The sequence below is a fragment of the Hydra vulgaris genome, chromosome 13 (assembly GCF_038396675.1).
Source record: "Hydra vulgaris chromosome 13, alternate assembly HydraT2T_AEP".
NCBI classification, from domain to species: domain Eukaryota; kingdom Metazoa; phylum Cnidaria; class Hydrozoa; order Anthoathecata; family Hydridae; genus Hydra; species Hydra vulgaris.
In genome coordinates this window covers 28,947,501-28,961,812 of record NC_088932.1, presented here as the reverse complement: position 1 = coordinate 28,961,812, position 14,312 = coordinate 28,947,501, and the positions used below count along the sequence as shown (strand labels likewise).

The following is a 14,312-nucleotide window of genomic DNA, read 5'->3' as shown; positions in this document are numbered from 1 at the left end:
AAATGTAGATTGTTTAAAAATTGAAAAATAGATTGTTTAAAAATTAAAAGAAGTAGATTTAAAATTAAGAGATATTACGAGTTAAATTAAATCAAATGTGTCAATAAACACTGAAAACGTAACAAATATAAACACGAAAATATAATACAGTTTTTTTAAACAAACAAATTTTTATAAGTAACAGTAAAATTTTAAAAACTTTATATTTCACAAGTTTAGTGTTAAAAAATATTTTACTTAGGTAAGAGTTTTTTTTTTCATTTATAATTTTCAGTGGGTTTTTAGATGTTTAATTTTTTTTCAATATGTTAAAATTTCAAAAAAAAAAAACAACCTTATTTCGGTTTTATTACATATTTTAATACATTTTAATAAATCAAAAGATATAACTTTCTATTTAATCACGTCATAATAAACAAAATGCTTTTAGTTTTCATGGAATACAAAATAAAACTGCGAAATTAGCGTTTTCAAGTAAGTTATGTATTTTTAGGTATTTTTGTTTTCAAATCTAAAAATAGATTTAACTATGGTAGTAAAGAAAAAAATCTTTGAGGAATTGAATATTTATGTAAGTAACGTAGTATTTCATTGCTTAGGGGTCTTCCATAAAATACGTCATGCTCTAGGGGAAAAGATACAAAAATTAAAAAAACCTCAATGCGCCGAAAATAAATATATTTACTCTTTTTTTATTTATTTTCAAAAACTAAATTACTTTTCATCGAAACAACATAAACTACTTTTAAAAAGCGACATTGGTACGGAAGAAGGTGTAAACTTCTAATTAATGCTCTCCCGCGGTGCTCTGTGATAAGACCGTTCCGAGAGCACATAATTATCTACAAAAAAAAAAAGAAAAAAAGAAAAAAAAAATTATTAAATTGAAAAATATGATGGCAACATAAATTTTGTAAAACAAATAAGATAATGAATAAATTAGAAATAATTTGAACGTTAAATTAAAATAATTGGTATTTAAAAGTTAAATACCAGTTATTTTATTAGCCTTTAAAGTAAATTAAATCAAATTAAGCGAAAAAAAATGAATTTATATAATTTTCTGGCTCTAAAGAATCAAAAGAGGATATTCCGACAAAAAAAGTTATTACTATGCCATTGAAATAAGTGCCGTTTGACGGAGGAAAGGCTAAATAAGCAAAAAATAGTTTATAATTAAACTTATTGCTTAAAATGATTTGATGAGTTTGAAAAATATTTTAGTTTTAAATAACTTAAGAAAATTAAGTTAAAATTTTTGACTTGTTTACTTATTAAGTTGTGTCAGTGAAGCCAAGTATTTTCAATAACAACCAATGAACTTTTAAAACAATTTTTTTGATGTACTTTTTTTTTTGACGTCAGATTAGAACCCAAGCGGTGTCTGTATTAGAAGTAAAGTTATTTTGAGATCAAAACATGCAGAAATACTTTATATTAAAGTGTCGAAAAGATGTTCCCTTCGATCCTTGAGCACCCAACGTCCTTATATTTTTTTATAAATTAAAATGGATTCTGATGATGATTCTATGATTTATGATGAGGATGAGTTATCAGATCCAGAAGATGATCAAGAAGAATTTGATATTTCATGTGATGTAGAGGCAGCGGGTGAGCCATCTGCAAAACGTTATATGAAAGATAAAGATGATTTCTCCTATGATTGTTTAACTCCAGAGTCAATTGTTGTTTCAATGAAAAAAAATATTGATGAAGTAAACTCTGTATTTGAGGTACTTAAAACAAATGAAATTATAATAGAAAAATATACTAGAATACAATACATAATTATGTAAACACACACACACATGCACACACACAGCCTATATAATATAAACATATACACGCACACAGTGTGTAAGAGAGTGAGTGAGAGAGAGAGAGAGAGAGAGAGAGAGAGAGAGAGAGAGAGAGAGAGAGAGAGAGAGAGAGAGAGAGAGAGAGAGAGAGAGAGAGAGAGAGAGAGAAGAGAGAAACATTTGATTTTTGCCAACAAACACATAACTTTAACTTTCCATGAACTTTACTCTCTTATATCTTTTTTTATAATAAAGCTAAAACCTTGAGGTTTTTTGCATCAATTATATATATATATATATATATATATATATATATATATATATATATATATATATATATATATATATATATATATATATATATATATATATATATATATATATATATATATATATATATATATATATGTATATATATATATATATATATATATATATATATATATATATATATATATATATTTATATTTATATTTATGTGCAATTTTTAAGGTTCGATAAATAGTTTTTTAGTTTGGTTTTAAATACTTGTGTTTGTAGATGATAAAAATGGACATCATTTAACTGGTTTTGCAGATAAATTCGGCAATTAAAGATTAGAGTTATCATTCTAATCTTTAATTGTCAAATTTATGAAGGAACATTTTCCATAAGAAATTTTATTGTAACTTTGGATATTTAGGTGACTCCTATTTGAGCATCTCGTAAAGTGGCTGCTTACTCCTTTACGCAGAGTAAACCAATCATTAAATATGTGGGAGTTTTCTATTAGCCATCTGTGTATAAAAAGGCACTTTTCAATTTTTAGTATAAATAGTACAGATTTGGAGTTGTTTAAAGTATGTATCTGTATTAGAATTATATAACTAAAAGTTAATTATTCTATAGCCTTCTTTTGAAGGATCCATCAACGATTTACAATTGATGGATTTTTGACCCCAGGCCGCAGGCTGAATGTTAGATGAGAATGAAATAGAGTATCTACAAAATATCTTATTTTAGATAAAATAGCAATACTGTTGTTTAATTTAGTTGAGATATTATTATAATGATTAATCCAGGTTAAATTCTCATCTAGTGTTACTCCTAAATATGAAAAATAACTCCTATATCTATATGCAGTAGTGGTGTAGTGGTAGAGCGCTCGCTTCATAAGCGAGAGGTTCCGAGTTCGATCCCCACCATGTCCCTGGTAGTACCGTGCTCAACTTGTTTCTCCGCGCAGCGGCCTTGTTCGTCAAGGTTCGTGTTTCGGATTTATAGAGTTGAGAGAGGGTTATAACCACAATTAAATAGCCTCCTCATCTGTAGTGGCCTTCTGGGCCTTGGGGAGGTGAAATAACAAAACAAAAAAAAAAAGTTTACAAACTCCCATTTAACTTAAAATTGATTTGCATGTCTAACTTTTTTAAATAATATCAGGCCAGTTTTTTTTGTATCAAGTTTTGTAGGCGTTTAACCAATTACAGAGTTTTTTAAGATTGGTGTTAACAAATTTATTAATTTTTTTGACAGATTTGCTAAGGTAAAGTGGATTTGTGTCATCAGATAGATCTTTAGATAGATCATTTATATCAATAAGAAAAAATAGTGGGCCATGAACAGATCCCTGAGGAACTACTTGTACATTATTTATGTTATAGTTAACCCCATTCACAGACACAAATTATTTCCTACTGGTAAGGAATGATTTAAACCATGAATTTGACACCCCTCTGCTCCCATAGTAAAATAATTTTTTGAGTAAGATCACAGCATCAACAATATCAAAGGGCTTTTGGAGATCAATAAAGATGCTGCACGCATTTTTAGATTTTGTGTGAAAATCTAAAAACAGCTAAAATTGTAAGAATTTTAGAGATTTCTAATTTAAGTAGTTTTAAATTTTTTACTGGTATGGTCCTGGCAATTTACAAGGGTCAAGTGAGTTGATAATTTTAGAGATTTTAAACTCATTAGTGGGCTTAATAAAGAAAGATTTTGAGAAAGGATTTTTTAGATAGTCTGTATAATGATTCTTAAATTGAGGAGTGTTTGCTTGTAGATCTGTACCAATGTTAGTAAGATAGTTGTTAAAAACATTGCAACTTTAGTTGTGTTTAGTTATTGTTAAATTGTTGTGGGTAACTATGGTTGGGCTTGTGGTTGAGCTAGGTTTAATATTGACTATATTTGTGATGCCTTTCCAGGTTACTTTTATATTTTTGATATTATCATTGAAGTATCTGTTGTAATAATATTTTTTAGATTCTTTAAGTTTAGATTCGAGTATGTTACGGAAATTTTTATATTCAATATAGAATACCTTTTGTTTTCTTCATTTTTAGACCTGGCATATTTTTTTAAAAGTTTATTTCTGTGTTGTATAGATTTTTTGAGATCATCTGATATCCATGGTTAAGCCTTAAATTTAGTATCTTTTTTAATAACTTTTCTAAAAGGTGCCTGTTTATCTAGTAGTATTTTAATATTATCTATTGTATTTTTAAGCACGAGAGTGCAGTCATTAGAACTTGTATTTTGTAACTTAATATTATTAAAAAAACTTAATGTTATTCTAAATGACTCCTCATCAAGTATTTTCCAGTTTCTTTCCTGAGTAAATGGCTTTGTATTAGATAATGTTTTAAAAATAGTATTAGCTATTAAGAATTGGGTAAGGTGATCAGATATTGAGGTAGTAAGGTTGCCTGCTCTAAAATAATTTGATTTGAGATTAGAGAATATGTTATCAGTTAGTGTTTTGATGAACTGGTTATTTGGGTAGAATAAAAGATATGTGGAAGTAAATTGTTTGAAGTGAGTGAGTCTAGAAAATTTTCAGAAAGTTGATCCAGGTCACTTTTTAGTAAGTCAATGTTAAAGTCTCCTATGATAAATATTTTTGTTTTCTTATTAAATAGTTTTGTTTTCTTTAGACAGTTTCATTAATAAAGGATTGATATAGAATGTGTTAACGTCATCCAATGACATGGTTGAATACCTGTATTCAACCATGTCATTGGATGACGTTAACACATTTCCAATATCATCATTGACACAGCCAATGATAATATTAGATTTTTTTGGGTTTTCGGTTTCGGGTTATTTCAATAAAAATTTTTTATTGATATAGAATAGTGCACCTCCAGCATAAGATTCAGTTGGCGTTTGTTCATAGCAAAACCCATTATGAAAGATGTTGGTAGCAAGTGTTTGATTTTTAAATAGTCTAGATTCGGATATTCCAAATATGTCAAATTCAATTTTTGTAGATAATAGTAAATTTTCAAAAAAGATCAAAGTTTTTTGTGAGAGAAGTAATGTTGAGATAAAGGATCTTAAATGACAATTTGTTATTTGTAATATAATTAAGATTATCAATACCAGTATAGTTGCTAAGAATTTGTATATTATTGTTTTTACTGCTGTCAACCCCATAATTATTAACAGAGCTAAGGTTTATGATTTTTTGAAACTATAGATATAGCTTTATTATTTTCAGAAACTGTAAACTTGTAAATTGCACACCAATAATAAGAAAAAAGATATGAATATTGTTATATTTATGTGTGTATATATAAAAATGTGATAATTATTAACTGTCAGGTAAAACAATTAAATTTTCTTGCTGTGTTTTAAGGTTGTTAACTTAAGAGAAATAATATTAGCTAATATTTGAAACAAATCAAGAATTAAATAAAATAAATAAAAGAAAATAGAAAATAAAGAAAGAAAAAAAAAATACTGAACAAACACAATGAATAAACACAAAATAATAAAATCAAACAATAAAAATGAACAAATAATAAAAATAATAAAATAATAAAAAATAATAATAACAAAATAATAAAATAATAACAAAATAATAAAAACAAACAATAAAAATAATAACAAAAAATAAAATAATAACAAAATAATAAAAACAAACAATAAAAATGATAAAACTTTCGAGCTATTTAATATCGAATATCAAAAAATGGTTGACTATAAGTTTAAATTGAGTATAATACGAGTAGACAACATCATAATAACGGAGCAATAGTAGCAAAGCAATAATATAAATATGATTGGGTTAATAATAATTTAGATAAACAAGCAACTCATCATGGTAGAGTAGAATCTATTAAAAGCATTTAAGTATTATTTTTATAACAATATGACATCAAAAAAATAATTCTATTAAGTAAGAATTTCAATTTTGTTCAAAGTTTCAATCAAGGTATCTTATATATTATATAGAATTAAATAAAACAATTTATTAATATGAATTAGAACTAACCGGATATAATCTTGATCACTAGATGTGAAACAACAAAAATATAATTTTAATAGTTTAGAATTTTTGTTAGGCCTGATAACTTCTAACTTACGCTGCTTTTTGATGTTATATGATTGTTTTTGTACATATTAATCATACTGGGGTCCTTTTCCAGATCAGCTGGATTTTCGAAATAAATTTGCATGAGTTTATATAATTTAGAAAGGTTTTTACAACCACATAGCATAATGAAAAAAAATTTGTTTTTCTTTTAAATGAACAAAAACTTGACACTGAATCTAATGATGCTAAATATTTTCGACAGTTAGCTACCTTTTTGATCTTTTAACTTATATATATTTTTTATTGTTGTATTTAGCGTATTTTTGTTTTTCAAAACATATTCTTCAGTATTTTCTCTGTTTTATCTATAAATAAGATGTATGTATTAGTCAGCATGGGAGTTGGCATAAATTAGAAAATCTATACTTAAACAGTTATAATCATATAAGTTATACAAAATAATCTTGTTTTCCACTTCTTTAATGTAAAATTTAATTTTCACTCAGTATCCTTTTTTATTAATCTTATGCTAACACTAAATCTAAAGCTATTAATTATATTAAGCTATTATGGCTCAAAGTGTTCCGATCAGTACATGGAGTTTAAAGGAGATTTATTAAAAAATAATTTTTCATTATTTTTTTTTTGAAAATAGTGCCTGAAAAAAGATTATATTGTTTCAAAATTTTTCAGGATTTGGGGTGGTATTATCTAGATATGAAGGATTTAATTATTGCTAAAAAATTTTTTTAGATTTATTCATTGTTTTTATTTTTTTATTTTTCTAAAAGACCTATCTAGATTCAAGTCAGCATTTTAAAACTTAACTTTATTATTTATACTAAATATAGGTATACATTTACCAACTTTTTCCCCAACCTAATTCCATAAGGTTTTTTTTTTTGTAAATAAAAGAAAAAACAAAGAATTAAAAAAAAAAGTTATTGCTGCCCCAGCCCAAACCCTCAGTTCATTTAAGAGCATTTCAAGGGCAGCATGCTTTCTTGCATATTGCCTTTTATCAGTTGATATATGTACTGAAGCCAGTATTTTAGTGTTTTTAGTTATTTTCTGTAGTTGAGAAAAATTAAAAAAAAGATAAAATACCGGACTACTGATAATCATAACAGATGACATAAGTATTCAGGAGTATAACCTCTTGGATGATGTAAATATACAGTGGTGTAACCTCGGGTTCTCTCCTGGTTGCCTTTCAGGAGAATAAAATATTGTTTGTCTTACTTACAATGTCTGCTATGATTATCAGTAGTCAGGTAGTTTATCTTTTTTTTGTAGTTTTTCTCAATTGCAGGGGAATAACTAAAAAAAATTAAAATATTTTATTTAAAATATTTGATCCAAATTCCTTTAGATTGTTGTAATTGTTTTTTATTATTACATTTTACTGTCTGCTTCATCTTTTTAGTTTTATCTGATGATTTGTAAAATAAATTAAAATGTTAAAGTTTAAATCATAATTTTTTATAACAATAAAAATAATAGTAATAATATAGTTTTATAATGATATTTTGTATCATAATTTACGATTAATATGAATATTTTTTATTGAATGTTATTAGCTATTGAGTTTAGTAATAAACAGAGTTTACGATTTTTAAGAAGCTAAAAATTTAAACATCGGAATTTTCAGACATTGCAATTCGCTATCACTTAATTCGAGCCTTGCATGTATTGTAGTTGCATAATATAGATATACAGTATACAATATACATATACAATATAAGTCGATGTATGTCATGCTTAACTGCACATTTAAGTGTCTTAAGATTACATAATATGAATAGACTAAAGCTAACGGTAAGCTTATCGAGCCTCTAAAATTGCAAGATGTAAAGTATAATGTTCCATTTGATCTTAAATTCACAAATTCAGTGTTCAGAATTAGTAGTCATGTTGGAAAGTACAGTTGTTTATATTGTAAGGGATTCTGCACTCTAGAGCCTTGCAAGAAGAGAACTCTTAGATCATTGGATAAATACTACCACAACAATACCTTAAATGGAAAGATGAAGTTAAAGATCCCACACTTCAGAAATGTTTTACAAAGAGGAAGATCCTAAAACTCATCTTGAGGAGTTAGTTACTGTTCCTTAGCTTATATATACATATGTATATACTTATAAATAAATGATAATTAGCACTAGAGGTCTTTCACAATTTTTACTTGTGTGTATATACAGTATGCAAAAAAAATAATCGTATACTTAAAAAAAATCATTATGTTAAAGATTGCATCAAAAAAATGAGTTGTCCGTTAAAATATTTAAAAGTTTTTTTTAGATATTGTATCAAATATTGTTTTATGAATTTATTTGTGTATTGGTGAATTAATTGCTTTTCAAACCTATTGAATTTTACACAATTATCTAATGATTCATTAAATTGACTGCAAAAAAAATAATTGTACAGTTCAAAACTAATGTCAAATTGATCAAATTCCATGGAAATTAGTATCAAGTTGGTTCTCTGTTAGCCTTGATGGCTTCATCTAGATGATTTGGCATTGAGTTGATCAAATTTTGGGTTTCTTCTGTTGTTATATTATCTCATGCCCTCATTATAGCTTCTTTCAAGTTGTCTTTGCGTCTAAATGCTCGGTCGCCAATTTTTCTATCCAAAATATACCACAAATTTTCTATTGGATTTAAGTCCAGACTTTGAGATGGCCATTCCAAAATTGATATTGTTTATGTCAAAGTATACCTTTGTTTTCTTAGCGGTATGTTTTGTATTGTTATCCTGCTGGAGTATGAAATCGCTTCACATTCTCAGTTTTTAAGTATATGGATGCAAGTTAGCTTTGAGAATTTCACAATATATTGAAGCATCCATTTTGTCATGAATAAATGTAAAATACCCAAAACCATCACATTTCCTCCTCCATGCATTACACTACCTCTCAAACAACTCAATTTATAAGTTTCCTTTTTTTCTTTTTGGACTCCATCCGATGAGACAAGATTGAATTTTGACTCATCTGACCACAAAATTTTTTTCCAATATCATATCAGCATTTTTAAGTACTTCAATGCAAATTCCAATCGGCGTTTCATTTGTTTAAAAGTTAAAAAAGGTTTATATTGAATCACTCTACCTCTATATCCTTGTTCTCTTATACAATTTCTGATTGTTTGAGGAGTCACTGTGATGTTATAATCTTGTTGAATTTTTAAAGCTAATTTAGCTGCCGAAACAAATCTATTTTTCTTTACAATAATGATGACATTAATGACATTTGATCAATTGCACTAGTGGTCTTGCGTTTTTGTCCTCTACTAGCCACACTAGCAACGGTTCCAATCAGATTATGCTTCTTAAAAATTGAGAAAATGAAGTTATGCTTTGACACAAATAACATCAGTGTTTTGGAATGGCCATCTCAAAGTCCGGACTTGAATCCAATAGAAAATTGGTGGTATTTATTGGACAGAAAAATTTGCTGTACGATTATTTTTTTTATCAGTCAATTTTATGCATCATTTGATCAATTTTATAAAATTCAATAGGTTTGAAAAACAATTAATTCATTAATACACAAATAAATTCCTAAAACAATACTTGAAAAGATATCTAAAAAAAACTTTTAAATATTTTAATGGACAACTTATTTTTTTGATGCGATCTTAAACATGATTTTTTTTTTAAGTATACGATTATTTTTTTTGCATACTGTATATATATATATATATATATATATATATATATATATATATATATATATATATATATATATATATATATATATATATATATATATATATATATATATATATATATATATATATATATATATATATATATATATATATATACACTGAGGCATATTTGTTTAGGCGCATCAATTTTTTTCTCTTTATCTTAATTTTTTTCTATGTATTGTCAACTGATATGCATGCAAGTTATTATCAAAATAATTGTGTGTTGTGGGTTAATCAAAATCACAAAAAAAAATTTTACTATGTGTCTTTATTAACATGAGAGTATGTTTGATATACAAAAGTACATTTTTTAATTGGAATATATCTATAGACGCAGTCATATTTTTGACATTAAAAGATGGAAATTAGTAATGCGTATGTCCTCCATTACACTGGATCACCTCAAAAATTCTGCCTTTCATTGACTCCACTAGTCGTAGAAGTGTAGTTTGATCCAACTCGGACCATGCTTCAAGGATTTTACTCTTTAACTCAGTAACAGTTTTAATTTTGGTGTCCGGCTGCTTTAGCATCATAAACTTTTCTAGATAGCATTCCCCACACGTTCTCAATTGGATTTAAGTCTGGGCTACAAGCTGGCCATTCGAGAACCGGGATGTTGTGGTCTTTAAACCATTTCATAGAATGCCTAGATGTGTGAATTGCAGCATTATCTTGCTGAAATATGGCATTATCGTCCATGTTTTCATCCATATAAGTTATGAGAACATCATCCAACTTTTCTGTATACTTTATCGAGTTCATTTTAGATAAACCACAACACAGAGTTAATTTTCCTGAATAAGAAAATCCACCCCAAACCATTAAACTTCCTCATCCATAGTTTCGTTTTATTTGTGGGTCATTTATTCCTCTTAGATCATGCCAATAACAACTGTAAGAGTCCAGACCATCTAAATTGAACTTTTTTTTATCTGAAAATATTACGTTTTCCACTCATGAGTCCAATGCATATGGTTTTTAGCAAACTGTAATCTAGCAATTTTATGGTGTTTTTTTAACATTGGTTTTTGGTGTGGTTTCTTCGACTTTAAGTTTGGTGTTGTTCGTAGAATATGTGCAACATGTTTATTGGTGACAGGCAATAATAATTTATCCTTTATTTGTGTTGCACTCAATTTATTTTTGGTTGCTTCGAAGCGAATTCGATTAATTTGCCGATTTGTTAATACTTTGTTGCCGTTTGTTGCTTTTTTTACACCGTAATTGTCACCTTTTGAAATGTAGTTTCGTAAACATGGTTAGATCTTCCAATTTTTCTTGCTATTTCTCGTATAGAAGGTGCTGGTGAGATTTCTGAGCCACGATATAAATTAATTTGTATTTTTTCAGCATCTGTCAAATACTTTCTTTTACGCATTTCGTAAAATGCAATAAAAATGATACTGGCAGAGCAAAAGATCAAATTACACTAAAGTTTATCAATTTATTTGTGTAAAAGTGATTAAAAATCAATAATTACCGTTATTAACCTAATTGCGTCTATAGATATATTCCAGTTAAAAAATGTGCTTTTGTAAATCAAACATACTCTCATGTTAATAAAGACACATAGAAAAAATTTTTTTGTGGTTTTTATTAGACCACAACACAACAATTATTTTGATAATAACTTGCATGCATATCAGTTGACAATACATAGAAAAAAATTAAGATAAAGAGATAAAAATTGATGCGTCTAAACGAATATGCCTCAGTGTATATATATATATATATATATATATATATATATATATATATATATATATATATATATATATATATATATATATATATATATATTACAGTGCACATGCTACTATAATTTGAATGATTTAATCAGTATCTTATGTGTTAAATATAGTTTTAGAGATAAATTACCAAAATTTTAATATATTCCCAAAAACTTCCAAAAAGTTCTAAAAGTTTTTTTTGCTGTCATTTTTTTTTGCAATTTTGTTTTTGTTTTTTAAAACAATAACCATATGTTTATGGTATTTGTCTGTGTATGCATATACACTTTGAAATAAAAATGTAAAATGTATGCATATACACTTTAACAGATTTAGGTTGGCACTCCCCTAATAATATTTCGCACACTTTAAGTTTTAAAATGGCAGCTCTTTTTTTGAAGAAAAATATATAATGAAGGCAATCCAAACCCTCAGTCAATGTATATATTGAAGCTCCTGCAGATATCTATTTCAGTGTGATATTAATGAATTTTATTGCAAGACTATTTGTGTATGTGTATATTTCTAGTATATACATTTATCGAATTTTCCTGACCTTAATCCATATGGTTTTTTTTTTAATTTTTTTTGTGCAAAAAAAAAAACAACTAAGAATAATGAAAAAAACTTATCACTGCTATAACCCAAATCCTTAGTTGACGTTGCAGCAGTTCCCTGACATGTTGTCAGCTTGTTTACATGATATAATATAAAATACTATAAGTTTAAACATAATATCTTATTTATAAGACTCTAGAAAGTCTGAAACTGTAATATGGTTCATAGTAGGTCTGATACATACCTCCCACTTATTCTTTATTTATTTATTTTATTTATTTTTTTAGATATCTTTATTAACTGTTTCCTTTTGCATTGCTTGATTAATTGAATTATTACTTAATTAAATATTTTGACTCCTATAACATCCAAGCTTTAGCTATCTTGTCTATTTTTTGCGTTTTTTAACTTTAAGCTTTAAAAGTTCATTCTGTTCTATTACTTACGCCATCTTTGTTTAATTTGATATTGCGGCAAAATTTAATAACAAAAAGAATAAATACTGTAAGAAATAATACTTAAGAGTTATGTTAACATCTGCCAATTAACTATTTATTTCAGCATTCATTCGTGTCATATTTGGAAAATATGGAAAATATTTGGCAAATAATACCCAGAATAAATTTTGCTTTGCATTCCTCCAAATTTTGCGTTGAGCTATTTATTTTATGTAAAACTTTCTTCAATTTTTATATATGACTAAAAAAATTAAAAAACAGATATATCTCAAAAAATATATATTTATACTTGTATTTACAGAAAACGTTTTAACAAATCCATGAAAAAAGAAAGTCCTAAATTTATATATCTTTAAATCAAATTTATTTAAAATATATAAATGATATAAAGTTAAATATGTAGTAAAATAAAATATATGTTTTTTGTAAAAAATAAAACACAACATTTTTCAATTTTCTTAATAAACAATTAATGTTAAAGACAACACAACTTCTATTATGAAGGTATTTTTTAAAATCTAATATAACAGCCAGCATCTACAGGACAGGGAAACCAAGCATAGCTTATATTACAAAAAATCATACTATAATAACTTATAATATATAAAATATAAAAAATATATAAAACCATATTATAATAACTTATAATATGTAAAACTTATGTATATTATAATAACTTAAAATGTTTATTATGGATGGAGACAATGATTAAAAATGTATTAATATAATTACATGATTACATAGTCATGGCAAAATAATAAAAAATTAAAAATGAAAACATCAAAAATAAAAACAAAAATAGGTTTTTTAAGAAAAAAATAACTATAATATCATTTTTGCATCAATTTTGAAATTTCTTTAATAAAAAGTACTATAAATTATAAAACTATAAATATCATTCAAATAGCAAAATTATAACCAACACTAAAGATGAAAAAATGAATTTGAGTTTTGAGCAAATTTTATTATTTTGAATGATTTTATAAAATCCAAAGTTATGTTATTTTGTTAATTCAACTTTTGAAGTTTTATATTGAATTTTCGGAACAATATTAGTTTTTATAAAAATTATGCAATTTATGAGTTTCCTAATAATTTGGTGCAATAATAATAATACAATAAAGTAATGTTCAAATAAATAAAAAGTATAAATGATAAATAAAAGAAAATCTGCATCAACATAATTATTTTGAAAAGCACAATCTTTCATGTACCATTGCATAACCCAGTTTTGATATCTAAATTTCTAAGTAACATAATTACATACCTAATTTTTAGTTTTAAACAATGAGGAGATATACAAGTAATTAGGCTGTTCAAAAAGCTGTTCAAAAAGCTGTTCAAAAACAGAAAAAAATTTTCTTCCGTTAACTTCATTGGTTAACTTTATTTAAGCAGCACTTAAGTAAGTTTTGATCTCTACTGGTATATTTTATATTTTACTCTCATATTTTCAGTTTAATGCAAAAATTCATTGTCAATGTAAAGAACATTTTATGCATGCTTCTACAAAATGACAGGTGGTTGTCCTCTTTTCACAACAGGAAGCATTTGCCTAAGGTCAAAAAGTAGAATTAATATTTAATAAACAAAATACAATTAAGTTAAAAAAATGAATAATAAAGTTAAAAAATTTCAATTTATAATATATTACCTGATATATTTCAATTTATAATATATTACCTGATATACCTTTTGCAATATCAAATCTAAAGTTAAAAACATAAAACAGTTCAATTTGA

General features: G+C 25.9%; 1 protein-coding gene across 1 annotated transcript in view; it reads left to right on the top strand.

Annotated features, from left to right (window-relative positions):
- The first annotated feature begins 1,191 nt into the window (after positions 1-1,191).
- LOC100202899 (E3 ubiquitin-protein ligase arih1) overlaps positions 1,192-14,312 on the top strand; it is a 52,034-nt gene continuing 38,913 nt past the window's right edge. Inside the window, exon 1 of the mRNA XM_065816198.1 lies at positions 1,192-1,733. Coding sequence (XP_065672270.1) covers positions 1,509-1,733 — 225 coding nt within the window. The 5' untranslated portion in view covers positions 1,192-1,508. The remainder of the gene's footprint in view (positions 1,734-14,312) is intronic.